Source organism: Cyrtonyx montezumae, unplaced genomic scaffold, assembly GCF_038088225.1.
Source record: "Cyrtonyx montezumae isolate F1298 unplaced genomic scaffold, pur_monq_1.0 scaffold_39, whole genome shotgun sequence".
In the NCBI taxonomy this organism is placed as follows: domain Eukaryota; kingdom Metazoa; phylum Chordata; class Aves; order Galliformes; family Odontophoridae; genus Cyrtonyx; species Cyrtonyx montezumae.
In genome coordinates, this window is record NW_027072044.1 from 750,843 (window position 1) to 778,693 (window position 27,851).

Here is a 27,851-nt window from a genome sequence, read left to right on the forward strand (position 1 = left end):
CGCGCGCCGCTCCCGTCGGGGATTTCTCTCTTTTGTTTTCTTTTATACCTCTTTTTTTCTCTCTTTTCGGCCGGGCCGGGGCGGGGCGGGGCGGGGGAGGTCCCGCTCCGCTCCGCTCCCACCCCGCGGCGCCGCCGTCGCCGTCCGACGCGGCCGTGGGACGGGGGGGGACCCAGCGCTGCTCCGCCCGCGCTCACTTATGGCGTTTGGTGCTTTTCCTCTTCCGCCTCTTGAAGAAACAGCAGCACCTGAGGATGGAGGGATGGAGGAAGAGGAGGAGGGGGAGGGAGGGAGGAAGAGGAGGAGGGGGAGGGAGGGATGTGAGCACGGAGGGATAAAGAGATGGAGGGAGAGAAGGATGGGGAGATGGAGGACAGATGGACGTAAGCATGGAGGGACAGCGGAGGATGGAGGGAGAGAGAAGGATGGAGGGATGGAAGGAAGAAGGGACAGAGGGATGGAGGGACACAACAACAGAAGGATGGACAGATGGAGGGACGGAGGGACAGGACGGAGGGGATGAGGGAAGGAGGGACAGAGGGATGTGAGCACGGAGGGATAAAGAGATGGAGGGGTGGGAGGACAGAAGGAAGGAGGGACACAACGACAGGAGGACAGGGATGTGTGCACGAAGGGATAGAGATGGAGAGAGGACAGAGGGATGGAGGAACAGTGGAGAGATGGAAGGAGGGAGGGACAGAGCGATGGAAGGACGGACAGATGGAGGGAGAAGGGATGGAGGGACACAACAACAGAAGGATGGACAGATGGAGGGACGGGGGAAGGATGTGAGAAGAAAGAGATGGGGGGACAACAATGGAAGGATGGAAGGGCAGAGAGGAAGGGACACAGCAGCAGAAGGAGGGACAGAGAAGGAGGGCCCATCAGTGGCTGAGTGGACAGCGGCCCCGTGGGGCTCGGGGCACACAGAGATCCCTGAGTGCCCCACACGGAGCTGCCCCACACTCAGCACTGGGGGATGGGCCGCCCTGTGGCACTGCCCACGCCGTCCCCGTGTGACGCTCCGTGGGGCAGCACGGGGCCGGGGGGGTCCTTACTTTGTATCGTCGGTCACCTCCACCTCAGTGGGGGCCGTGATGGGCGCGTTGGAGTGCCCCGCCGTGGGGTCGTCCGTGTTCAGCTCTCCGTTGGTGGAGCTCATCACCTGTGGGGAAGCACAGGTCAGCGTGGGGCCTCACCCCACAGCACGGCGGTCCCATCTCCCCTCTGTGGGACGACGGATCGCTGCTCCTGCGTCTCCACCCCACACTGTCCCATCCGTGGGGCAGCAGCCGACCCAGGGAGCGAGCAGCAGCGACAGAACAAAGCACAGAGGGAGCGACGCAGCCGGGGACGACTCAGGGGTGGGGGGTGGGGGGGGGGGTCCCCAGCACAGTGCCCCCACCCCGAGCTGAGGGCTGCCTGCAGTGATGGCAGAGCAGTGCCCGTCCTGTGGGGCACAGCAGAGCCGGGTCCCGGCAGCACGATCCCCCCCACTGCCCTCAGTGTGCGGTTGTGTGTACCTGCGCGGACCCCCCGAGCCTGGCGGCTGCCGGGAGAGCTCCCCCGGGCTCCTCGGTGGGGTGAGCATCACACTGCTCCGTCCCCTCGGGCTGCTGCTCCCGGCAGGAGGGAGGTAGAGGATGGAAAAGAAACGAAAGAACAGGAAAAAAAAAAAAAAAAAGAGGAAAAGAATGGGAGGAAGAGTGGGGGGGGGAAAGGGGGGGGGTGATGATGGGGAGAGGGTGAGAAGAGCAGCAGGAAGGGGTCGAGAAAATTAAAGAGGTGCAAAAGCAAAAGTCGTGGACGGAGGGGTGGGATCGACGCGGGGGGGGGAGGGCCGCAGCCGCGCGGTGACTCTGCCCCATCCCACCCGCAGCCAACCGCGGGGGGGAGCCGCGCTGCCCGGTGGGACAGCGTCCCAGGGTGGGCGGTGCCCACGGCCTCGGCCCTGGGGCGGCAGCGAGGAGCGCTCCCGTCCTGCACGGCCCCCCCCGGCATCCCCTGCAGGGCCACAGCCACCGCACACCGCGACAGCCCCGGCCGGGAGCGCCGGACACGCAGCGCTCAGAGCCCACCGGGACGCGGCCCCCCCTCACCTGGTGTTTGGTGTGGGGCTGTGCTTTGTCTCTGCTCGGGGGCTGCACCTGCACCTCGCTGTGCATCGTGCCGATGGGGGTGGGCTGCGGACACCGTGAGCACGGCGTCAGCCACGACACCACGGCCCTCTGCCACCCACCCCAACCCCAACCCTGAGCCCCCAATCCCACCCCAACCCTGACCTCAACTCCGACCCCAACCCCAGCCCTCAGCCCCTAAATCCCATCCCCAACCCCCAACCACAACCCAAGCCCCTAAATCCCACCCCAACTCCAACCCAAACCCAAACCCTCAGCCTCTAAACCCCACATCAACCCCCAATCCCACCCCCAATCCCAACCCCGGCCCCTAAACCCCATCCCAACCCCCAACCACAACCCCTAACCCTAGCCCACCCCCAACCCCAGCCCCTAAACCCCTTCCCAAACCCCAACCCTCAACCACAACCCCCAATCCCATCCCCAAAACCCCAACCCTCAGCCCTAAAACCCCAACTCCAGCCCCTAAACCCCTTCCCAAACCCCAACCCTCAACCACAGCCCCCAATCCCATCCCCAAAGCCCCAACCCTCAGCCCTAAAACCCCAACTCCAGCCCCTAAACCTCTTCCCAAACCCCAACCCTCAATCCCACCCCCAATCCCAACCCCGGCCCCTAAACCCCATCCCAACCCACAACCCCTAACCCTAACCCACCCCCAACCCCAACCCCTAAACCCCATCCCAAACCCTGACCCTCAACCACAACCCCCAATCCCACCCCCAACCCTCAGCCCCATAACCCCTCCCTGACCCCAACCCCAGCCCCTAAACCCCTTCCTCAAACCCCAACCCTCAACCACAACCCTCAATCCCACCCCCAACCCCAACCCCAGCCCCTAAACCCCACCCCAAACCCTGACCCCCAACCCACGCTGGGTCACTGTCACGGCACAAAGTGACATCTCCGGGAGCCCCACGTGTCCGAGGGCTCCATCACAGCGGCCCAGTTCGGTTCGGAGCCCCCTTCCCCCCCCCAGCCCCCATTTCTCCCCTCCCCCACTCACCAGAGGTTTCCCTGCCCAATCGTATTCGTAGTCGAACACGTAACCGTTCCTCTCGAACAGATCCGTGAAGAGTTTGCGCAGGTAATCGTAGTCCGGCTTCTCGAAGAAGTCCAAGCGCCGCACGTAGCGCAGGTACGTGGCCATCTCCTCTGTGGGGACGGGGACGGGGGGCTCGGTTTGGGCCCGGGGAGGGGTTGGGATTGGGGTGGGGGGGTTGGGGTGGGGGTGCCCTCACCTGGGAAGTTCTCACAGAGCACCTCCACCGGCGTCGCGCGCTTCGTGTCGCCGATCTTCTGATACCTCTCCTTGAGGGTGTCCGCCTGGAAGGGCAGAGCGGGGTCACGGGGTGGGGGGGGGGGCAGCTGGGATGTGCCACGGTTGGGGGGTGGGCACCGACGGGGGTGCAGCCCCCAGCCCGGCCCCATCCCCATACCTTCAGGCCTTGCCAGGGAAGGCTCCCGCGGAGGAAGTACATGAACATGTGTCCTAACGCTTCCAGGTCGTCCCTGCGGCTTTGTTCTGAGCGGGGACAGCAGCAGCTGTGAGCGATTACCCCCATAACCCCCCTCCAGCCCCACAGATTCCCCGCCCCACAGTGCAGTCAGGCAGTGTGTCCCCGCGTCTGCCCTGCCCCACAGCCCCCCTCACCCCAAGGCCACTGCTCTGCCTCCCAACCCCCACCCTGCCCCACAGCCCCCATCCACCCCACAGCCCCCATCCACCCCACAGCCCCCATCCACCCCACAGCCCCCTCCCTACACGCCCCACCCAGCACACCTTTCCCGAGGTGGGTGTTGATGCTCATGTAGCGTGCTGTCCCCGTCAGGCTCTTGTGCTCTCGGTAGGGGATGTGTTTTTTGGTCTCGGGGTCGATGTACTCTTTGGCCAGGCCGAAGTCGATGATGTGGATGGTGTGCTGCCGCTTGCTGCCCGGCCGCCCCACCAGGAAGTTCTCCGGTTTGACGTCTCTGTAGATGAGGCTTTTGGTGTGGACGTACTCCATCCGCGTGATCTGGGGGCAGGGGGTGTCACCGTACCCCTGCGGGGGCAGCCCCACCGCGGGCACCGCGCCGCCCTCCCCCCCTCCCCCCCTCACCAGCTGGATCGCGATCATCAGGACGGTTTTGAGCGTGAAGGTGCGGTCGCACAGATCGAAGAGATCTTCCAGGCTGGGGCCCAGCAGCTCCAGCACCATGGCGTTGTATTTCCCGCAGGGGCCGAAGTAGTAAACCTGAGGAATTCCTTCTGCGGGACAGGAGAGGGTGATGGGGGTCAGAGGGGGAGGAGGGATGGAGGGATGCAAGGAGGGAGGGATGGAGGGACGGAAGGATGGAGGGAGAGAAGGAAGGAGGGACAGAGGGACAGAGGGGAAGAGGGAAGGAGGGCCAGAGGGATGTGAGCATGGAAGGAGGGAGGGAGGGATGAAGGGAGGGAGGGGAAGGATGGGAGGGATGCAAGGAGGGAGGGAGGGATGTACGTAGGGAAGGAGGGAGGGAGGAAGGGAGGGAGGGAGGGATATGAGCATGGAAGGATAGAGAGAAGGAGGGAGGAGGGATGGAAGGAAGGAAGGAGAGGGATGGAAGGAAGGAAGGAGAGGGATGGAAGGAAGGAAGGAGAGGGATGGAAGGAAGGAAGGAGAGGGATGGAAGGAAGGAAGGAGAGGGATGGAAGGAAGGAGAGGGATGGAAGGATGGAGGGACAGAGTGACAGTGGAGGATGGAGGGATGGAAGGAGGGAGGGAGAGACAGAAAGGATGGAGGGATGGATGGAAGAAGGGACAGAGGGATGGGGGAGGGATGGAGGGACACAATGACAGAAGGATGGACAGATGGAGGGACAGAGGAAGGATGGAGGGATAGAAGGAGGGAGGGACGGAGGGAAGGAGGCACACAGTGACCGAATGGTGGTCCCGGGAGAGCCCAGGGCCGTACCTGCATTGCCGAGCTGCTTGTAGAAGCGGTACTCCAGGTGCAGCTGTGGGGCCCGGGACTTGATGGGCTCCTGGGGGGAGGGGGGAGGGGCTCAGTGCTGCCCTAACGTCACCCCACACTGCCCCACACCACCCCAGCCCACAGGTGGACTCACCAGTTTGATCGCTACGTACTCGTTGGTGTACAGGTTCTTCCCTGTGGGGAAACACCAACAGAAAGCAATGGTGCTGAGCGAGGAACATCCCCTACCCCCCCCCTCAACCCACAGCTCCTAAAGGAGCTGGGATGCACTGGGAGCACCCAGCAGGACCTGGAGCACCCAGCAGGACCTGGAGCTGGGATGCACTGGGAGCACCCAGCAGGACCCGGAGCACCCAGCAGGACCTGGAGCTGGGATGCACTGGGAGCACCCAGCAGGACCTGGAGCTGGGCTGTACTGGGAGCACCCAGCAGGACCTGGAGCACCCAGCAGGACCCGGAGCACCCAGCAGGACCTGGAGCTGGGCTGTACTGGGAGCACCCAGCAGGACCTGGAGCACCCAGCAGGACCTGGAGCTGGGCTGTACTGGGAGCACCCAGCAGGACCTGGAGCTGGGATGCACTGGGAGCACCCAGCAGGACCTGGAGCTGGGATGCACTGGGAGCACCCAGCAGGACCTGGAGCTGGGATGCACTGGGAGCACCCAGCAGGACCTGGAGCACCCAGCAGGACCCAGAGCACCCAGCAGGACCTGGAGCTGGGCTGTACTGGGAGCACCCAGCAGGACCTGGAGCTGGGATGCACTGGGAGCACCCAGCAGGACCTGGAGCTGGGATGCACTGGGAGCACCCAGCAGGACCTGGAGCTGGGATGCACTGGGAGCACCCAGCAGGACCTGGAGCTGGGATGCACTGGGAGCACCCAGCAGGACCTGGAGCACCCAGCAGGACCTGGAGCTGGGATGCACTGGGAGCACCCAGCAGGACCTGCAGCACTGCCTGGAGCACGGTGAGGGCAGCTCAGGCACCGTGAGCTCTCAGTGCTGGTCCCTCCGAGCACAGCACTGCTTTTTAATACCATCCGAGGGAATAAAGAAAGGTGAGCTCAGGGTTTGTTGGCTGCAGCCACGACCTGCTGCTGGCTCCCTGCCCCCCTCCGAAGTGCCATTTTTAACTCCAAAAACAAAAGTTACACGATGGAAATTGGGAACAAGAAAGCTGCCGTGCTTCCGCTCATGCTGGAAACCAAAGCACTGGAGGGGTGGGGGGGTGGGGGGAAGAGGTAATCCATCACCACAACGTCACCAAAACCCCCGTGTGCACAAGCTGGCTGCCCCAAGGTGCCCTCAGTGCCCATCACAGAGGTGAAAAACCTCATGGGGCACACGGGGTCCTTGGGAGAAAACCATGCTCCCCACGATGAACCCGATGGGACAGGGGGAGAGGGACAGAGCAGCACGAAGGGCTGAGGATCACACCCCCCCCAACCCACCCCAGGAGGGCACAGCAGCACCCACAGCACAGCCACGGGTGGAAAAAAGGAGGTCCTTCTCACCTAGGCGGAGCTCCCCGAAATTGCCACATCCGATCTTCTTGCCCACGCGGAAGTTGGGACCCACCATTAAGACCCCCGAGTTGGTTCCGGTGCTCCTGCTTCCATGGCTGCTCCTTCCTCCACCCGTCTTGGACATCCTTTTACCTTCCTCCAGCTCCCCTTTCCCTCCTCTCTTATCAAAATCCATAAGTTTGTGATACCCCGGCCTCTCCACGGTTACGCTGCTGCCATACAAATCCCAGAGCTGCTGAAAGTTGAGGGGGGAGGAGAAAAGAAGCGGGGCTGCCCTCGCTCAGTGCAGCATCCCGGGAGGAGGGGAGCGGACACGGGCCGGGCTACTGAGACGTCGGTGCTTCCCGAGGTGCCGCCGGGATTGTCATCGTCGCCGGTCACGAGGAGATCTTTGGTGGAGAGAACATCCTGCACAGAGGGTCCTCCCAGCGCCCGGCGAGCTGCGGGATGGATGGGGGAGAAAGGGAAATGAGCGCAGCTCCCACTGCCCCACGGTGATGGCGGAGGATGGCACCGCTGTGGGGGGAGCAGAGCCAAAATCGCGGCCTTGAAGGGATGTCTGGTCATGGTGTGAGGTGGAACGGGCGGTGAGCAGAGCCTGAAGTCACTGGGGAGGAATATGCCCCCATGAAAGGCAGCTGGAAGATTGGGCTGAGCCCCACGGAGCAGGGCACGCAGCACAGTGCTGCTGTGGGGCACAGGGCTGAGCCCTATGGAGCAGGGCACCCAGCACAGTGCTGCTGTGGGGCACAGGGCTGAGCCCTATGGAGCAGGACACCCAGCACAGTGCTGCTGTGGGGCGAAGCACTGTGGCTGCGCAGCTTCCTACAAAGCACAGTGAGGACGTAGGCCCTGGAGGAGCAGGGCTGGGAGGATCCCTGCAGATTAGGACCAGGCTTCCTCCAGGCACCTCCCTGAGCACAGGGACAGCACACAGCCCTGCTCACCACCCCTCTGCTCCTCTCCAGCTCCCGCTGCACCGCAGCCAGCCCTGGGCCCTGCTACGGCGGGTTAACCAAGCAATCCCAGCCCCCCAGCGCTCAGCCTGCAGGAAATGAGCACACTGCAGGCCCTGACGCTCAGCCAAAGCCCGTAAAACTTCTCACTGCCGCGGCACCAACCCCTCCGTGGGCCGTGCGATGCCATCTGGGCCACTCTGTTCTCTACACTCAGACGCCGGTACCGCCTTGAGAGGTCATGAGAACCAAACAAAAGAAGGGAACAGAGGGGGAGGACCCGCAGCCCGAGGTCACCGTGCGGGGCAGGCCGCATCCTGCTGCTGCCCACTGGCACAGAGCGACCCGTCCCCACCTCTGCCTGCAGGATGGATGCACGGCACCGCCTCCCCTGTGCTCACATGGTGGAAGAATAACCCAGCTGAGCTGGGCAGAGCAAAGCAGGACCGGGACACCGGGCTGAGAGTGCCTGCACAGTGTGGCTGACCCCCCCCCCGTGCTTCCCTCTGTGTCAGCACCAGGGGCTCAGACTGGGGCTGGTGTGGGCTGACGTGTGCTGCACACACTGCTCCCCCCATCAGAAGGGGAAAGCTCATGGCATGGAGAAAACGTGTCCTGGTTCTGTCCTGCAGGATCCACTTTCACCAGAGATGTCCCCGATGCCCTCGGTGGGACAGGGGCAGTCTCCAAGGTCCCCTCCAACCCAAACCATGCCAGATGAAGAAAGCATTTCTTGTCTTTACCCCCACCCCGAGCCGAAGGGTGCTGTGAAAACGATGGGTTTTTCTTCCTGCAAATGATGGGCTTTCCTTCCTGCCCCTTCCAGCTCTCACGTCCGCAACGTTTCTCCCCACGTCAGGAGTGTCCCCGTGTCCCCAGGGAAGGGAGCAGGCAGCGGCCGAGCTGCCGTCAGCCCACCACTTCCCATCTCTCCAAGCTGTTTTCTCCCGGCTTCAACCATCTCCACAGCTCTTTCGTGGATTGCTATACATCTCCAAAGATGAAGGCTCCCTTCTTTCTCTCCGACCCGACGGGGGAAGCAGAGTTTCAGCAGAGAACATTTCCTCCTGACAGAGCTATAATAATAGCACTAAGCATACAGATGCTAAAATAAGACAAGGTCTGAAAACGGGACTGAAAAGATGAAACACAGCACAGCCCATCTGAGAACCGAGCGCCCGAGAGAGCGCTCAGAGCTTGGGCTCAGCAGCCACAAACTCAGACTTCCGACTACAGACTCATAAAACCTACCAGAAAGAAAACACTGCAGCTCCATCACAGAGACCAGAATGGAAACAGCTCTGTGGTTGGCTGCATGCAGCCCTTGAGAAGCACTCTGTGCCCGGATTTACCCGTGTGAGAAGTGATTGTGCCCAGCTCAGGCCCAGCAGCTCTGGTTCCTGAGCCACGTGTGCTCCACGGCCTTCTGCAGCACAGCCACTGCGATGGGTCCAAGCAGAGTGGGGTCGGGAGGAGCAGATCCTGGGGCAGGAGGGAGCTGGGAACCAAACCAGTGTGGGGTCAGGAGGAGCAGATCCTGGGGCAGGAGGGAGCTGGGAACCAGCCCCCTTCCCCAGCCAGCCATGCTGCAGGATGCCAGCAGCAGCTCCCACCTGCTCACTGCTCTTTGCATCTCCTCTCCAAGACGAGCAGCAGCGGAGGTTCTGCTCCAAGCTGGGAAACTGAATGATGAATGCACCTCAGCTCTTCCCAGGGGCACTGGGGGCAGCCTGGACAAGGTGCTTTGGGCTCCTGCTCTGCACGAGAGTGGGGTTCAGTGGGGCCCTTCCTATCCCCAACAGTGACTTGAGGTCTCAGCCTCAAGACCTGCACACCCTTGTACAGCTCTGTCAGGGGGTTTTCTGCTGAAACCCAACAAAGCACTCACAACAACGAGCTCTGCTTCGACACCAGGTACCAACAAAGTCCACGCTGCTGCTGGGAGGCACAGCTGCAAAGGAACCAGCTGCCTTCCAGGAACCCATAGCAGCTGGCCAGCAAAAACCTGCTCACCAGTCCCGTGAGAGCAGCACACATCCCAGCCAGATCCAGCCTGAGCTTCCCCAGCACTGCAGTTCATTCCCCCTGGTGCCCGAGGTTTGCTTTCAGGCCTGGTAACTCCATGCAGAATGAGCTCCTGAGAGTACCTGCATCCCAAACCAAGTCCCATGGACACCCCAGGCAGCAGTGACAAGGTTTCTGCCCCTATGGGTGATCCTCATGGGCAGCTTGGAACAGCTGCTTCCATTTTACAGCTCACATCTGGGGTCAGAATGCCTCCCCAGTGCCACTGCAGCCCACAATAAGGTGAAGTCCGCCTCCTCCAGCACTCTGCTTCCCCAGCCCTGTCCCTGAATACTCTACTCCCGTGTCCTCAAAAGCTAACACTTGTAAAAGCAGCACGAAGCACTGCTCACCTTTCTTTCTGTGGCGGATCTTAGCACGCACAGGAACGGATGCAAATGAAGAGCTGCCACTGGTTTCCCAGGCAGCCCAAAGAGAGGAAGGCTTTCTCCCCTCCTCCTCTGCAAGCCACAGAAGTGCTGCACTTCTGCTCCAAAGCCACAGCCCAGACTGACGCCCAGCAGAGGCCGCAGAGCTGCCCAGCAACAAGCTCCAGGGCACCCAAGGGCTCAGCTGTGGGTGCCATTAGTGCACCTGACTGGAGCAGGAGAGCGGATGCTTTGGCAAATGAGTGCCCTGATGCTTTGGCAAATGACTTCCCAGCCTGGCATCAGGGCTGCTTCTCACGGCTCTCTGTTCTGAAAGGTTGGGTTTTCCCCCTTCCCCCTCCAAACACACAGCTCTACACACATGCACACATCTCAACATCAGGGTGAGGGCTTTGTTCAGGTGGGTGAGACTCCTGAAGGCCCCGACGTGTGAAGGACACCAAAGCAGAGATGGGAGCACGTCCTGCTGCCCAGCAAGGCTGCCTCTCCAAACTTCACACCATCACCCTTCAATTTGCTCCCGTTTATGCAATCACAGGAGGCTGAGGATGGAAAACAAAGATGTGATAGCAACAACCCCAACCCCACACACCCCAGAGACCCCACAGCCTCGAGTCCCACACATGCTTCCTTACAGCACAGAGGGATCACCTTCAGCGAGCACAAGGGGCTCCACATCTGGTCTCCAAAGGGACAGAAACATTTCCCAACTCTTTTCCTATAAGGAAGGGAATTCCTGGATGCACGCAGCTCCATCTCTTCCTTCACTCTCCCAGGCCTGAGCTAGGGGACAGCCTCAGAGCCTCCTGTCCATCTGGAGGAGATTTCCTCCCTCCCAGCATGCTGGGCAGGAGCCCAAGCAGCAGCAATGGCTGCGCATCTTCCTGCTGCTCCCAACTGCAAGCTCCAGGGGCTTCCCAGACAGCTGATGCAAAGGGGAAATGCCCTTCAGCTCTTACAATCCCTGCAGCTCATGGCATTTCACTGAGGCAGCGTTGCTACAGAAGAGGGAACTGAGGCACAACTGCCCAACGTCATGCAGACCGCTGCAGGAGAGCAGCCCTGGGACCTGGAGAGGGAGGGCAGGCTGTGCCCACACCCCACAGACAGCACAGGAACCCCAGGGCTCTGCACTGAGGCTGAAGGCACTGATCCCTCCAGGGAGGGCAGCACAGAGCTGGGGCTGGGCTCCGCACCACAGGGCAGCGGGCACAGAGCAGGTACCCAGGGAACTGCTGGCTCATCCCCGAGGATTGGGAGCACTCTGAGCCCTGCAGCAGGGAGGGGAAGCTGGGGGTGCTGTGTGTGAACACAGGGAAGTGCATCCAGAGCAGTCCAGCCCCGCAGAGTGCAGGTGCAGGCCTGGGCTCTGTGTGTGATGCGTGGCAGCAGGCTTCCCCCGGCCCATCTGGGGACTGTCACTCCACACCGATCTGCCTGGCCTCACGTCACACGTATCGCTACCAAACCCTGTGCTGTCAGCAGATCCGGGTTGGCACAAACACTTTTAATAGTAGGATCTTTTTTTTTTTTCCCTTAACCCATATCCTTTTGACAGAACCAGGTTAGGAAGCAGCTGCACCAGCAGATCCGGGGTGGCCTTCTGCGGTGCGAGGTGGGGGGAAAGGGGATGAGCAATCACTTCCATCACCAGAATGCAGCTCATTTCAGCTCCCCTCCGGTTGCAAAGAAGCTGAGGACACCACCACTGAGTGAAGCAGCACTGCTCCGTCCCAGCAGGGCGTCTCAGAGGTGGGGGGGACAGGGGGTGTTGCTCCCATTGGTGACGATGCTGTTTCCATTCCTGGGCTCAGCACTGCCAAGCTGAGCTGTCCCACATTCCAACGAGCACCATTTCTCCCCGCGCTCCCTTCCTTGGGCTGCCTGAAGCCTCACACATTTCCCAAACTGCTGCCAAATCTTAAGAATTGGGAGGGGAAGGAGAAGGGTGGAAGGGCAAGCTTCCAGAGGGGTTCGTAGGGAAATCTCTCCCCCAAGCCATCCAACTCCCTGCAGTGGGATGCCAGCACCGTTTCCCTTTTGGAAGCACGAGCCTTGCTGCCGCCCTGCCTTACGCAGGGACAGCTTCCAGGGCCACCAACACGACCCCCCCAAGCTGGGTGGGGGGAGCAGCAAGGAGGCACCACACCATTAATCCTCCCTGCAAAGTAACTGGGGCACTGTGGGCCGCACTGTGGCACAGCAATATCCGTCGGCTTACACACGAGCGTCAGCAGCGTCTTCGGAGGAGCAGTGAGCAATCTGCCAGGCATTTCTCTTCCCTCCCCTCTACAACGAGGCCGAGCAGCTCAGTCCTTCACACTGCCTTCCTTGCATCCTCTCTTGGACACACCTGTGTGCTCCCCATCCACGTGAGTCCCGCAGGAGAACAGCGAAGCGGGAGCACCATGAGTGGCAGCAGCGGCCCCATGCCACTAGGAGCCAGGTACACGTGGAGACTTCTCAAGGGGTTCATCCAAAAGCCTCTCAGAGCTCTGGTGCAACCTCGCTGCTTCTCCCTTTCCCTTACCTGCTCAAGACCTGCTCCTCCAGGCCCCACACAAAGGGATGATTTGTAGCACCGGAGGAACGTGCAGGAGTCACCCCCGAGAGGACCCACTTCACGCTGCTGCTATTAATATCTGGAACACTACTTGCATGTACAAACTGTCCCTTCTCCCTCATTTCTGGGCTCTCACTTCTGTGATCTGTCCCAGAAAGCCCAGCCAACACACGCTCACCCTTTCCTAGTCCACGCTTCCATGTGAAACGCAAACCTTTTGTTTCTAGTTCCTACCACCTCACCCTGCAAGCAGGACACTGCTGCTCCAGCTCCCTCGTTCATCACACAGCCCATCCATGGGCCTAGGCCTCTCAGCCTTCCTTACAGCAACAGCACGGCACTGCTGGGTGCCCACTGTGAACCCCCCCAGGGCCCTTCACAGCTACAGAGGGGCTGCAGGGGCTCAGCTCAGGTACCTCCACAGACAGTGCTGGGTGTGTACACAAGGGAATGAGCCAGCTTTCATCTTCCCCAACAACCTCCTGAGCCCGGCACTCCTGTGCTGGACGGGGCTCTGACAAATGCCTTTGCTTTCCCATCCCACTCACCACCACCCCAGAATACAAGCTGTTTTTTATCTAAGCACAACTCAATTCAATAATCAAAAGAGTCTGACCAAGAGTGCACACAAGTGAGCAGAGGCTCAGCGTGAAGCTGAGGAAGAGCAGCCCTGAGCAGCAGAGCACAGTCAGAGCAGCGGGTTCCCCCCACAGCACGTCCCCACCAACCCACCTCCAGAGATGCCAGGGGCCTGGCAGTGCCATTTGTGCCACAAATGGAGGAGGAGCACAGCGAGGACAGAAGCCACGAGCAGGTCCAGGGCACAGAAAGCTTGCCATTGGCACGACACGACCCACAGCCGCCCCAGACCGCAGCGAAAGCAAAAGCAGAGAGTGTTTCTCTTCATCAGGAAGTGGACACGCTCCAGCCCGGCTGCCCGGATGCTCCCCCCCACCTTCCCCCCCCTTCCCCCCCCCGGTTGGAAGTGGCCCCAAACCTGCGCCCTAACCTCCCCCTGGCAGCAGGACAGACACACCCAGCTGCACAGACATTTCCTCTCCGTGCTGCCGTGCTGCTGCTCGGGCCCACAGTCACAGCCTGGGGGAATGAGGGCCTTCACAGACCTGTATGCACAGAGACTGAAGCATTTCCTGCTATCCCCCCACTCACCCCCCACCCCCCCCACGGATGTTCTTCTCTCAAACTTCTTCCTTAAGGCAAATATTTGGAGTCCAGCAGGCATTCCTCAGCGCAGGAACAAGTTAAATATTGGCCCTAAAACACCAGCAAGCGCCTTTAAACGATTTCTGGCTGGAGAAGCATTGCTCTGGACTTTGATTTCTGGCTCTGAGCATAAATAGGAGCAAAGCAAAGCACCCGGAGCTGCACCCCTGTCCCGGGAGCTGTCAGCATTTGGGAACTGTCCCCTTTGAGGTGTTGTCATGCTTCAGGTGTCTCCTGTCACCCCTCTATAGCACATCCCCCGTGCCACACACCAGTTATTTGGAGACCTGCACTTCGATACTCAGAGATGTCAGAGCAGACCTGAGGAGAGTGGTGGGTGCCCCCCAGGCGGGCTCCAAGCAGCCTCCTCCATGGTGTCTGTGCTGGGGAACACACGTGGATGCTACGAGCAAAACCACTGGGATAAGGGGAAGCAGCTGGGGGTGGGGGTATTCCAGGAGAGCACAGAAGGGGCTGGAAAGCCCCATCCCTTCTCCACTCAGAGCTGGGGAAACCAGGCAGAAGGAGGGCCAACTTCATCACCTTCAACAGCCCGTGTCAAAAACGGAGAAGAAAAAGGGTCTCATGTGGTCATTCATACATCAGCAGGGACCCAAAAGCAAACAGCAGTGACTTCCTAGTGGAGAACGCCAGGCAGTGCCGAGGTCTGCACGAACAGAGCAGCACAGAGCCACGCTCTGGCCAAGGAAAGCTTCACGAAATCCAAGTTCAAGACCAACGTTGGCCCCCATTAATTAACAACCCTGTTAGGAAGGCAAAGCCTGGGCATCACCTGCCAAGCATCTCATTTACCATTTGGAAAGCAAAAGCCAGGCCTCCTTCATTAAAAAACGTTACATCACGTCAAACAACAAAGGGCTATGGGACTCTGCCCCTGGCAACAAACCCCCGTGGCTGTGGGTCACGCACTCCTCGACCCACATTGTGTTCTGAGACACCGTGCAAAGCTCTGCCTGCAGGTTGCTGCTAACCTGAGTGGAGAAGCATTCCCTAAATCACAGAGCAGGGAACTGCTGTCCCTCACTGAGCACCCTGAGCTGCTGTTATATCACCTCAGTGCACAGAAGCACCAGGCCCTGTGGTTTCCCATATACTGTCTCTCACCCAGCACACTTCACACCTTCCCCCCCACATGTGGACGGTGCTGTGAGAGTCTGCGAGAGGTCTGAGGAGAAAACAGACAGTTGTGAGTGCATCAGGCCAAACACGAGGTGTGGAAGGGTTGTGCACCCCAAAGGGGCACCCAGCAGCACAGCAAAGGGATCCTGAGCTCCTCCAGCAGAGCTATGCACTGCGATACCTTCTGTTTTAACACAGTTACTGTGCAACAGGAAGCACCCAAGCCAGAGCAGGGATTTCAGGGGATGCCCAGGAGATGGAGGGCAGCCAGCACAGCCCTGGGAGCCCACAGGAGCCTCAGGGTTCGGTGTAACCTTCCTGCCTCCCTCGCTGCTCAGCCCTGCGTCTGCCCCACCGCCGCAGCCCTCCCGGAGACGCTGACGGCGAGCAGGAAGCCTCCCTTCTAATTAAAACAAAAATCAACAGATAAATTAGGAATCCCACTACTTATAGGCACACAAGGTGCTGCTCCACGCACACAAGGGATGTCTGTAGCGAGCTCAGCCCTCCTCCCCTCAACAGGGAGGGTTTGGTCCTCCCGAGGCTTCGGGTGCTCGCAGCACTGCAGCTCCCCTGTCCAAAAACCAACCGTGCTGGTACTCTGCCTCATGGCCACGCCAGAGCTGGGGCTGCCAGCAGCTCTGCTGCCGCCGGAGTGCAGGCTGCATGCACACAGGGGATGGAGCAGCCACAGCACAGCACTGCTGCTCCCAGCACTGCACTTCTCCTCACCGCCGCGGCTCAGGAAAGCACCGCGGGAAGGGGAGGGTACAGAACGCCGTCAGGCCCGAGCCCAGGAAACATGTTTACTGGCATGTTGCTCTCAGACATCATTTCTTCCAGCCCAGAGGGGGTGGAGGGGGGGGGGAAATAGTGATTGTCCACCAGCACTGGCCTCGTGCCGTTCCCATTGATCCGCTGAGTCACTCTCGTATTAGCAGTTTTGACAACACTCGGGCTGCACAGGAGCTCGGAAGCAGAATACAAAGCAGGGGGAGACGCAAAGCCCCGCGCTGCACCGGCGCAGGGAAGCGCTCCCAGAGCAGAATTCAGAAACCTGCTGAACTGCAACTGCCAACTTCCTCTCCTCCACTCACTCTTCTCAAGAGTGCAGCAACAAGAAAACCAAACAGGAGCCACGCTGCGAGGGCACCGTGCAGAGCTCCATCCAGCACTGCCCGACAGACAAACGTCCTCCTCTGCAAACCTCTGCCAACTGCACCCCAGACAGCTGCTGCTGTATTTGCAGAGGACCACAGAACCGATTTAAGGCTTTACAGGTTTGTAGGTTGGCAACCAGGAACTGCAGCCCCAAGGCTGCGGGAGGGCAGGATGACCCATCCCCACCCCCAGGTGCACATCGTGCCTGGCAGCACACTCACATTCAAGCACCACTGTGCCACTCCAACCCTCCCAGAAGCCCCAGCAGTGCTAAAAGCATCCCTGAACGACGTCCCTGCCCGTAACGCACCAAATGACAGCAAAACCCAACAAATCTTCAGCAAGCCCCAGCCACCCAGCCCACCCCGCCATCCCCACGGAGGCCTCCTGCCCCAGTTCACAGCGATTCTCTTTCAGATGCACTGGCAAACACCAAACGCTCGCTCCCATCTGTTATATAAGGGCCGGCGCTCCGAGCTCGGCGGGGGCAGCACGGGGTGGGGGGGGCAGCACGGGGCTGGGATGGCCCAGCTGCACTCCTCAGCATTTATCCCCAGATCCCCAACCACTTGTTGTGCAAAAGGAAAACAGACGGATCCGTTCACGAGGCAACTTCCCAGCGCACCCCGTTCCCACGCCAGCAGCCGTGTTACACAGGACAGGACTGGGCTCCGGGTTTCCTCCATCCAACTGCACCCCACACAGCGTGGGGTGACGGTGCTGACTTCACCCGCTTCACAATCACACACAACACAGACGATGGCCGTTCCTCCCTGCACAGCACTGCCCCACGGCAGCGCAGGGTTCCCCCCCTCACTGGGGCTGAGAGCTCTGCTCCTCTCTGCGCCCGCAGACTGTGGGGGTGGGGGGTGCTGCTGCTCGCAGAGCTCTCCCCATCCGCAGGGCTCTCCCCACAGGAACGCAGTTCACGGGGCAGGAGGAGGAGGAGGCCGCCTTATTTCCCCCGTTCCTCGCATCCATCGGCTGAAGAAAAAGAGCTCTTTTAAACACTAAAACCAGCACAGCCCCCTTCCCCCAAACCAACGCTTCCCGACCCCTTCGAAGAAAGCAAAGCCCCATACAAAGGGCCCGTCCCGCAGGCCCCGCCACGGCGGGCGGGGGGAGAGCACCCCGGCCCCACGGAGCCCCACACGGCCCCACGGAGCCCCGCACGTCGCCTCGGGGCGGGGACGCGGCCCTGGCGCTGCACAGAGGCCCCACGGAAGGACCCCCAATCCCATCCCCCCACCCCCGGGCCCGCTCCCCGCCGCCGGCACCGCCCGGCCCGGCCTCCCCCGCCCCAGCGCTGCCCGGTACCCGGTCGGGGCGAACCGCAGCAACAGGGCGGCCCCGGTGGCCGTTACCTCGGCGGGCCCTCAGCGCCGGGCCCCGCAGCCGCTGCCCCGCGGCCTGCCCATGGCGGCGCCCCCGGCCCGGCTCTCCTCACGCCGCCTCTCGCCTCCCCTCACCACTCCAGCCAGCGACACCGCTACGCCACCGGCGTAAGCTCTCCTCTCGCTCATGCGCCCCCCGCCACGCCACCGGCGCAAGAGCCCTTCCTGAATACCAACTCCGGAGCGGAGCTCGGCGCAAGCGCAGCCGATGGGAGGATGGTGGCGCAACGGCGTTGGCGTAAAGCGCGGTCGAGAATAGGAGGCTGGAGGCGAACGGCGGGAGGGCGGCTTTACGGCAACGCGGCGCGCTTTACGGCAGCGACGCGCTTGGCGGCTACGGGCGGGATTTCCGCTTAACTCCCTGTTACCGGGAGCGCTCCGTGTGCGGCCCCGCAATGGGGGCAGCCCACAGCTACTTGGGGTGGGCTCACGCTGCCTGCAGCCTCTGCTGGAGGTCAGGTCCTGCTGTAGGGGACGGTCTCTGCGTTGTACGTATGCCAAGTGAGGGCCAGGCTGTGCTGTAGGGGAAGGGCTGTGCTATAGGGGACAGGTCCTGCTGTAGGGGAAGGGCTGTGCTATAGGGGGCAGGTCCTGCTGTAGGGGAAGGGCTGTGCGTTTAGATGAGGTGCTAAGGGATTTGATTTAGTAGTTTAGTGGGTAGGGGTGGTGATAGGAGGATGGTTGGACTAGATGATCTTGTAGGTCCTTTCCAACCTAATGTACCTATGAACCTATAGGGGAAGGGCTGTGCTATAGGAGACAGGCCTTGATATAGGAGAAGTGCCATGCTATAGGGCAGGGCTGTGCTATGGGGGACAGGTCCTGCTATAGGGGAAGTGCCATGCTATAGGGGACAGGCCCTGCTGGAGGTTCAGTATGAACACCACAGTGGGTGGTTGTAATGCTGCACCCCTCTTGTAGCATTAAAAAAACTGGGGGTGATTATGTTCTCATTTTGAGGCTCGTATGTGTTGTTCAGAGCTTCTGCTTGGGAACTTAGCCGTGCTGCGGAGCAACAGGAGAGCAAACGAATCGCTCTGATGTCATTTAAGTGTCATCTCCAGTGCCATAACTTGATGGACGTTGGGGGTGCGGTCTGCAGAGAGCTCAGAGCTCCTGAGATGGACCCAGCTCAGCACTGTGAGGAAAGTCAGGGAATCTCTGTTGGGACAGCATCCATCCTCAAACCCTGCCCTCCTCTCAGGCGTGAGGTAATCAGAGGCCCAACCAGACCACACAAATGCACTGCTCCAATGCACATGGAGCTGCTCAGGGACAGGCAATGGACCCTGTAGGCTTTTATAATGCAGCTAGGAGCAGAGAGACGTTCAGGGTGAGGACAACCAGCAGCCCCCTATGTGCTGTTTAACACCTACACCCGTCCCTGCTCCTTTCTGTCCAGTGCTGCTGCCTGGCTGAACGGCACAGGGTCCAAAACATTGCATTCCCATTGACCTGAGGGAGAAAGGGGAGAGCGTTTGGGATCTGTCCATCTGCTTGCTTAACTCACTTGGGGAGAAACTGCTGCCATGAGATTTGTGTGGATTTGAGGACGATGCAGCGTCCTGGTCACGGAGGAGAGATGCTGATGGCTGTGGGAGGGGGGAAGGAGGGTTGAGGGCTTTGAGAGGAGGAAGAGATTGAGATCAGCAGATGTCAGATCGAGTGACTGTGCTGAAAACAGCTCTTTGAGCAGAGCTGGAGCATGAAGCGATTTGGGGGAACAGATCCAGCTGCATACTGAGAGAAGGGATGCAGCTCATCTTTGAGTCAGTTTGCACTGGGGATGGTGATATCCTTCCAGGCAGCAAAGCAGACAAAGCAGGGGCCCCACAAAGGGCTGCACTGCTCCGGAGGGGCCAGGAAGGAGGGCTTGACCCCACTGCTGCTGTCACCCACACCTCTCCTAAGCTGGGAAAAGAGGATCATGGTAACATTACTGTAAAACACTTGCCAGCCAACTGGTCCCCAGCATGAGAATGAGCTTCGTCCATGAATGAGCTGTTCTTTTAAGGGGTGGGGGGGGGAGGAAAGCAGTGGGACTTGATATTGTCATTTCCCTCCACCAGATAACCCAGGTTCCCTGGGAACAGACACAGCTCTGACACAGCCAGTCCTTCCCATCGCAGGATGAGCATTTATTGTCTTGTGGCCAAAACACAAACAGAAAGCAGAGCCCCGCAAGGGACACAAAGCATCGCACGTGGACACGTGACACCAAACAAAACAGGGAGCTGGGTGTGGGTTAATGGTGTGAAGAGAGCTCATGTAAACATTATTAACCATACAGAGGAGCCCGAGGAATTAAGCCACTGTGGTTCGGGCAGCGCTGAGTCCACTTGCTGGAATGGGGCTTTCTGGCACTGAAGAGGATGGAGGGGGGGAAATGTGTTTTGAGATGGCAGCTCCCATCCCAGGAGCTTCACTCAAGCTCTTTAGAAATCTCAGGCAGTGTTTGCTCGTGATTCAGCAGTCCCTTTGCTAAGGGCGGTCACAGTTTGGGTGTCTGCCTCCAACCAGTTTGCTTCGAAGCTCTCAAGTATCCCCTCCTCTGTGTTGAGCAGGTTGGAAATGCTCGATCCCCAGAAGGCCCAAAGGAAAAAAGAGAAGGACAGAGTCTCTTGGCAATGCTTCTCCTCGTGGTACTTTTATCACCGAAGGCAAGCGACGAAGAATGCTTAAAATCACACTTGACGCATGACAAAGGCACCTGAAAGCTTGGCAACTCAACCAGGTCGTATTCTGCTCTGAAGGCTTCAAGCATTTGTAATTACAAACACGTTGCACACATGGAACATCCCCGAGGCAGCGAAGGGGGGGTGCTGCAGCAGGGGTCAGCACTGCTACGAACCCAGCAGAGGAGGCTCTGCCCTCCCACTGATGTTTGCTGTTGCTTTGGCCCTAACAACAAAGGTGTCGTGCAGACTCGGAGCAGAACTTTGCTGAGTACTCACGGAATGACACAGGAAAAGTTAATGGTGCAAAGGGAGAGATTTGCAGAGGGGAACGGGGAACAAAGCTTTCTCTTTCGTGAACTAACAGCATTAGTTAAGGCACATGTCGAGACAGTTTTCAAAAGATCACTTGCAAATCAGTTCCCTAGCTGGGGCAACCTCCCTGTCCCTGCCCAGGAGCCAGGTTTGCTTTCCAGTCACTCGGTGTGAACGTGGGCTGACTCACACACAGCACTTATGGCATCCCCTAGAGCTGGGCAGGACGTGGGGCTGACCCAAACCTCCAGACCTGGCACACTCGGCCCTGCACAGGACCAGCTGTCAGAGCTGAAGATGCTCAGTGCTCACTCCCTACAGAAAGAGGGGAATCTGACCTCCCAGTCAGAGTTCCCAGCAGGGTGCTGGGGGGAAGGGTCACTGCAGGGCACAGGGAACGGGATGGCTCAGGCTCTGCTTGTCCCAATGGACGCACACGAGATGAAGGTGGGCGATGAGATCAGTGCTAACTCTTGGGGGTACAATCCCCTCCCCACAGCTTTATCCTCTTTTGCTGATCCCTGGGGAAAGGCAAGAAGCTCTGCTTGTACCTGGAAGGAACACCAGCAGCGGCTCTGCACCACTCACATCAGTTATGAGGACTGCTGAGCTTCCCTTGGTCTATCAGACCGCTCTCTGCACGATGCTTTTGGATTTTAACTACGTTGGTAGAAGGCAGAATTAAATGCATCCAACTGCCATGGAATTGCTCCCAAACCACCCTGGGGCCCAACGCCGACATAACACAGCCAGAACCCAGAACACAGGACAAGGCAGCTCAGTCCAGCACGTGCAGGGTCAGCGTGGGAACCCTGGTGTGGGTCTGGGATGGCACGGAGACCTCGAGCTGCGTCCCTGAAAGAGGGCAAGCACCCCCAGGCCCAAAGCCCACAGTGAGATGAATCTGCACCTCTGCAACGCACGGATCTGGCAAAAGCTTTTTGGGGGTGGGGAAAGCAGGACTCCTATCCTGAGAGCAGTCCCAGCCAGGGAAACGGGGACTCTCCTTCACTTCTGAGCAACACTCACCCACAGTGAGCGCAGGCAGATGAGGCTGCAACTGCACACACACCTTGAGAGCACCAGAACCAAACGAACCGGGTGTCACATCTGCCACGGAGTGAAAAAATCCACGTTGCTCATCCAGGAGAGCAAGCAGCAGTCGGTCCTGGTGCTCAGAGCACGGCTGTGCCAAGGGCAGACCCCCCCCCCCCGGAGGTGTGTGGGGAAGCAGGAGAGCAACGCAGGCAGAGCTGGTGTGGTGAGGAGCTCAGCCACCACCAAGGAGCCCTCGAGCAGAGGGTTCCTCAGAGTGCAGGGAGACAAATGTTGGAGCAGCACGAGGGAAAAACCTTCTGGTGTTGCGATGCGGCCGCGCGGAGCTCTCGGCGTGCCACAGCAGACAGCACACATCTTCTGCAGCAACAGCAAGGGGGGGGGGTGGGGAGAGGAGGAAAAAACAGAAAAACCCCACAGAGAGTGGAGTGTACGGAGGGGAATGCAAATGATCTTTTCAGATAACGACAAAAAGTGCAAAAAAAATTAACGAGAGAGAATCCGGGCAGCGTGCAGCCGGGGCTGCCTAAGGCCATTGGTTTCCTGGGGGGTAGTTGGGCACCGTGGGGTACTCGGGCAGGCTGTTCCCTGCAAAGTTGTTGTACTGAGCCTCCCTGCTGGGGGGGTTCCTCCACGCACCGCTGTGCCACTCATCCTGAGCCTTCTGAAAGCTCCCGCCGGCCCCTCGGTAGATTTTGTGCACCTAAAAGGGGGAGAGACCCCGGGGTGAGCACTGATTCGACCCCACGGCGTGTGGTGAGCGCCGGGTGTGCCACACAGCCGCCACCAGCAGAGCACTCACCCTCAAAATGCAGATGAGCATCGCCGCCGCCGCCGTCGTGAACATAATGGCAGGGAACAGCATGAACACAGCAGCAGCCACGTTGGTGCTGAAGAACGTGATGGCTGCCAACCATCCGCTGCAAGGAACAGAGAGGGGAGCACAGAGTTAGGGCAGTGCCACAGCTCCTGGAAACGCAGAGCTCAGGTGCTATCACCCCCGGAGCTCAGAGCTGGCTTGGCTGTGATGCTGCTGTCCCCCTGCAGGTCGTGGAGCAGCCCCCGGGGGGATGCTGTCCTTACCATGCTCCCCATCCGGAGAAACCCACTGCCTGCAGGACAGTGAGGACGAACTGTGCACCGAAGATGAAGAAGAAGGCCATGAAATTAAAGGAGCTGTCCGACCTGCGAGGGAAGGGAGACGTCAGGGGGACATCGAGTTTGGGCTCAGAGCTCAAATCTCTGAGCTGGAGGGGGTGAGGGTTTGGGTTTAGGTGAGTTTGGGTTTGGGTTGGGGCTCAGAACTCAAACCTTGAGCTGGAGGGGGTGAGGGTTTGGGTTTAGGTGGGTTTGGGTTAGGGCTTAGAGCTCAAACCTTGAGCTGGAGTGGGTTAGGGTTTGGGTTTGGGTTAGAGCTCAGAGCTCAAACCTTGAGCTGGAGTGGGCGAAGGACTGGATTTAAGTAGGTTCAGGTTTGGGTTTGGGTTAGGGCTCAGAACTCAAACCCTGAGCTGGATGGAGTGGGGTCTTCTGGTGACCACAGGGTGCCACCAGCCATGTCACCTCCCCTCTGAACTTCCCCTCTGCATTTTAATACACATATCCCCCCCCCCACCCCCCGTGGGCAGCCTGTGCCAATGCCTCACTGCCTGTATTGTACAGAACTTCCTTATATCCAGCCTAAATCTCCCTTCTCTTCATCTGAACCCATTTCCTCTTGTCCTATCACGGGATGATCTTCAAGTTGCCCTCCAACCCGTGCCGTTCTGGGATTAATTTCTCTCCCAGAGGAAGAAGAATGCAAACCCTCCTGGGTTCCCACGTACCGAAAGGCTTTGTACACCGGTCGGAACCAGCAGATGTAGCTGCAGGGGCTGAAGAGGATCAGCCAGAGGATGGCCAAGCCAAAGTTGACACCATAGCCACCCCCGATCCACCACGCCAGGCAGGCAATGATGTTCACGACCAGCGTGATGCAGTAAACTGCAAAGAGAGCACAGGAAAGAGCACGAGCTGGTGCTGTTTCACATCACAGAGAGATAATAATAGTGAGGGACTGTGCTATGTGGGCGACTCGCAGCCGCCCTCAGGGGGAACAGCTTTCTGCTGTGAGCTGTGGGGCAGCAGCACGGGGACAGCCACCTGCAGGGGATGCACTGAGCAGGGGGATCAGGATCCCTTCTGGGGCTGCTAAGGGACAGAGACATGGGATGGAGGGGGACAAGGATCCCTTCTGGGGATGCCAAGTGACAGAGACATGGGATGGAGAAAGATGAGGATCCCTTCTGGGGCTGCCATGGGATGGAGACATGGGATGGAAAGGGATGAGGATCCCCTTTGGGGATGCCAAGGGATGGAGACATGGGATAGAGAGGGATGAGTGACACTCATCACTTCATTGCAGCCCAAACCCCGAAGCACGTAAGTGATGGAGATCTGTGGTTCCCCAGCACACACACACACGCAGCCAGGGCAGATTTCCTATCCAACTTACAGATCCAGACGTGGTAGATCCTCTTCACCAGGGACTGATAATCGATGGGAATCTCATCCACGAAGTTCTGGTAGAAGCAGGGCTTCAGGGGGATGAATTTGGGGAGCGGTGGGAAGTTATTCACCTTCTCTACAACACAGAGCACAGCGGATGAGCTGAACGTTGAGATGTTCTTCTAAGTGGGATGTGAATCTCCCCAGCACATATCCCACCCCCAGGACAGGAATAAGGAAAGAACGCCTTAAAATGAGTGTCCCAAAGGAGGGGGTCCCAAAGAGGGAATCCCAAAGAGGAAATCCCAAAGGAGGGGGTCCCAAAGAGGGAATCCCAAAGAGGAAATCCCAAAGGAGGGGGTCCCAAAGAGGGAATCCCAAAAGGAAGGGGTCCCAAAGAGGGAATCTCGAAGACAGAGTCCCAAAGGAAGGGGTCACAAAATGGGAATCCTAAAGGAGAGTGTCCCAGAGAGGGAATCTCGAAGAGGGAATCCCACAGGAGTCCAAAGAGAGGGGGTCCCAAAATGGGAATCCCAAAGGTCCTAAAGAGGGAAACCTAAAAGAGGGGGTCCCAAAGGAGGGGGTCCCAAAGAAGGGATCTTGAAGAAGGAATAGAAAGGAGTGCCAAAGGAGGGGATTCCAAAAAGGGGGTCCCAAAATAGGAATCCTAAAGGAGGGGATCCCAAAGAGAGTGTCCCAAAGAGGGAATCCCAAAGAGAGTGTCCAAAAGGAGGGGGTCTCAGAGGAGGAGGTCCCAAAATGGGAATCCCAAAGGAGGGGGTCACAAAGAGGGAAACCTAAAAGAGGGGGTCCCAAAGAGGGAATCCCAAAGGAGTCCAGAAGGAGGAGGTCCCAAAATGAGAATCCTAAAGGAGGGGGTCCCAAAGGAGAGAGCCCCAAAGGAGTTTCCCCTTGGAAAGCATTTAAGTGGGATTAGTGCTCAGGTGGCCCCGCTCGGCGTGGGCACGGGGGAGGGCTGTCATTAAGGCATTCAGGGACGCACCCTGTTCCCTATGGGGAGAGGGGAGGAACATCCTGGGAAAGGCTCTGAATGGCCCCAAAGGAAACGCTGAAGTGGGGGATGTCAGCACCACAGTTCTGCCCTCGGGGAGTGCGAGCAGTGGGGAAAGGGGAGGAAGGGGCTGCGGAGCTTCAGGGCTCATCACCCCCAAAGGGGATGGGGCTCTGTGGGGTGGGGGTGGGGGAGCAGGGGAACATCTGTGGCCGCTTCAGAGCGACGTCCAAACCATCCCCACGTGGGGGAGGGGGGGAAGGTGGGGACGCCCCGATGGGGACTGCAGTCCCACATCCCCACCTCCCTGTGCTCACTGCTGAGGTGTACAGAACTGCCATCTCTGCCACTCTGAGGCCGCGGGGGTGCTCCCCTCTCGGGTTTGGTTTGGGTTTGGGTTTGGGGGGGGGAGGGGCTGTTTTTTTGTTTGTTTGTTTTGTTTTTTAATTAAAAAATAAAAGATAAAAATAGAAACAAAAACAAGTCTTTGAAACCTTCCGCTCAGTGTCTGCGTGGTCACATTCAGCACCAGAGGAGGGGGAGGGGAAGGAGAACACGGTGGGAACTGCCCCCTCCATTGCAGTGCCCCACAGCAGTGCCCCACAGCACGTGCAGCGAGGTGTTCCTACCTGCCATCGTGGGTCAGGATGCTCCTGGGCCACGACTCAGTGGGACAGCAGCAGATCTACCGAAGCAGAAGAAGAGAAGGGGTCGTGCAGGTGGCGGCAGCAGCCAGAGAGCTGTGACGTGCACGAGTGCTCAGTTTCCCCCCAACCCACTCGGAGTGTCCGCCCCCACTCAGCACGCACTGCTCACCGTCTCACAGCCGCATGTGGGGATGGTGCTGCTTCCCTGCGGAGCCTGGCTCCTCCTGCACACACACAGAGGGGGAATCCGTGCTCTGTGATGCTGGTGGACGGGGACGAGGTCAACCCCAAGCACTTCTGTGGCCTCGTGGTCGTAAAGATGACCTATGAGGACTCTCTCACCCCAACCACTCTGTAGTTGATCTGGAAGAACCCTCCCACCCTCCATCACTGACCTGCAAGGACCCCTCCCACACCAAGCCCTCCACCATTGACCTGTAAGGACCCTTCCCATCCCAACACTGACCTGTAAGGACCCTTCCCACTCCAACCACTCCAACACTGTCCTGTAAGGACCATTCTACTCCCAAGCACTCCTCCACCACTGACCTGCAAGGACCCTTCCCACCCCAACATTGACCTATAAGGACCCTTCCCACCTCAACCACTCCACCACTGACCTGCAAGGACCCTTCCCACCCCAACCACTGACCTGCAAGGACCCTTCCCACCCCAACCACTCCACCATTGACCTGCAAGGACCCTTCCCACCCCAACATTGACCTATAAGGACCCTTCCCACCTCAACCACTCCACCACTGACCTGCAAGGACCCTTCCCACCCCAACATTGACCTATAAGGACCCTTCCCACCTCAACCACTCCACCACTGACCTGCAAGGACCCTTCCCACCCCAACATTAACCTATAAGGACCCTTCCCACCTCAACCACTCTACCACTGACCTGCAAGGACCCTTCCCACCCCAACCATTGATCTGCAAGGACCCTTCCCACCCCAACCACTCCACCATTGACCTGCAAGGACCCTCCCACCCCGCGGTTCTATGAGGGTCCCATGTGCCCCAAAGGGGATCACCGCGGCCGCTCACGCACCGCCGCCCTCTCCTCCCGCACCGCACCGCTCAGCGCCGCTCCCCCGATCCCTCCGCGGCGCCGCGGGGTTCGATGGGAAAGAGAGTCCCGCACCGCATCGCCGCCGCAGCGCCCCCCACGCTCGGGACTACATCTCCCAGAGGGCACCGCGGCGTCCATCCGCCCCGCGTCACGTGACGGCGTGGGCTGAGTGCACTACGAGGAGCGGAGAGGGACATAATTGTGCGAGGGGCGGAGGGCGCGTGGGGGCTGAGCTGTGTCGCGGGTGGAGGGGACGTTTGTCACCACGTGGCCGCGCTCAGCTATGGTGGCGGCGTAGGAGGGGTGGTGGCATCTGGGGGGGCTGCCAGAACCCAGCGGGGCTCAGTCCCACACTCACCTGTGGGTCACATTCCGTGGGTCAGTCCTGTGGATCCAGTGCCGTGGGATCAGGAGCTGTGGGGTGAGGTTCTCTTGGGCCAGACACAGGGGTCAGGTCCTGGGGGGGGTCAGATCCTGTGGGGTCAGGAGCTGTAGGGTCAGGTGTCGTGGTATTAGGTCCTGTGGGTAAAGCACTGGGGGCCAGGTCCTGCAGGTCAGGTTCTGTAGGGTCAGGTTCTGTAGGGTCAGGAGCTGTGGGGTCCGATTTGACGGGGTCAGCCCGTCTGGGACCGCAAGAAGGAGGGGAACCCTTAAGCCCCCCTCCACCAGAGGTCCCTCCGCCGCAGCGAGGCGGTGCTGCCGGGTCCGTGGATGCAGCGATGGGTTCTGCCCACGGGAACCCCACGCGGCGCCGTCGGGGATCTCAGCCCCCCCTCCCCGCGTTGTCCCCACGCGATCCCCCCTCCTCACGGCGTTCTCCTTCCGCGCACCGTCCTCATCTTTATTTAACGCGACAACAACAAACAACAACAACATCCGCCAAATTAAATAAAAGCCCCACAGAGTTCCCCCAAACAAACGCTCCTCCGGCTCCGTGGGCCCCGAAGAGGTTTTATTCGTTCTTTTCTTTTATAAAAATAGAAATTCCCATCGGACGGAACGTACCGTGTGTGCCCCCCCCCCCCCATCCCCATCCCCATCCCCTCCCCCACCCCATCCCGGGACGTTCCC

General features: G+C 59.6%; 2 protein-coding genes across 3 annotated transcripts; both read right to left on the bottom strand.

The window, feature by feature from the left end:
* Positions 1–164: 164 nt before the first annotated feature.
* On the bottom strand, positions 165–17,618 carry CSNK1G2 (casein kinase 1 gamma 2). The gene is made up of 12 exons (XM_065745929.1): positions 17,483–17,618; positions 6,610–7,061; positions 5,230–5,270; positions 5,076–5,145; positions 4,241–4,389; positions 3,922–4,156; positions 3,578–3,663; positions 3,380–3,464; positions 3,145–3,293; positions 2,100–2,183; positions 1,059–1,165; positions 165–248 (listed from the first exon to the last, which is right to left on the bottom strand). Exons 2-12 carry the CDS (start codon positions 6,794–6,796, stop codon positions 194–196), a joined length of 1,248 nt encoding a protein of 415 aa, XP_065602001.1. The 5' UTR covers positions 6,797–7,061; positions 17,483–17,618; the 3' UTR covers positions 165–193.
* A 4,332-nt stretch (positions 17,619–21,950) lies between these two features.
* Positions 21,951–25,879, bottom strand: SCAMP4 (secretory carrier membrane protein 4). Of its 2 annotated transcripts, XM_065745954.1 has the most exons (7): positions 25,867–25,879; positions 25,687–25,742; positions 24,053–24,181; positions 23,385–23,541; positions 22,642–22,743; positions 22,361–22,478; positions 21,951–22,261 (listed from the first exon to the last, which is right to left on the bottom strand). In XM_065745954.1, exons 2-7 carry the CDS (start codon positions 25,691–25,693, stop codon positions 22,085–22,087), a joined length of 690 nt encoding a protein of 229 aa, XP_065602026.1. In that variant the 5' UTR covers positions 25,694–25,742; positions 25,867–25,879; the 3' UTR covers positions 21,951–22,084. The 2 variants fall into 2 exon arrangements, with proteins under 2 accessions (XP_065602026.1, XP_065602025.1); XM_065745953.1 differs by lacking the exon at positions 25,867–25,879 and having other exon boundaries at positions 25,687–25,771.
* Between the last annotated feature and the right edge of the window lie 1,972 nt (positions 25,880–27,851).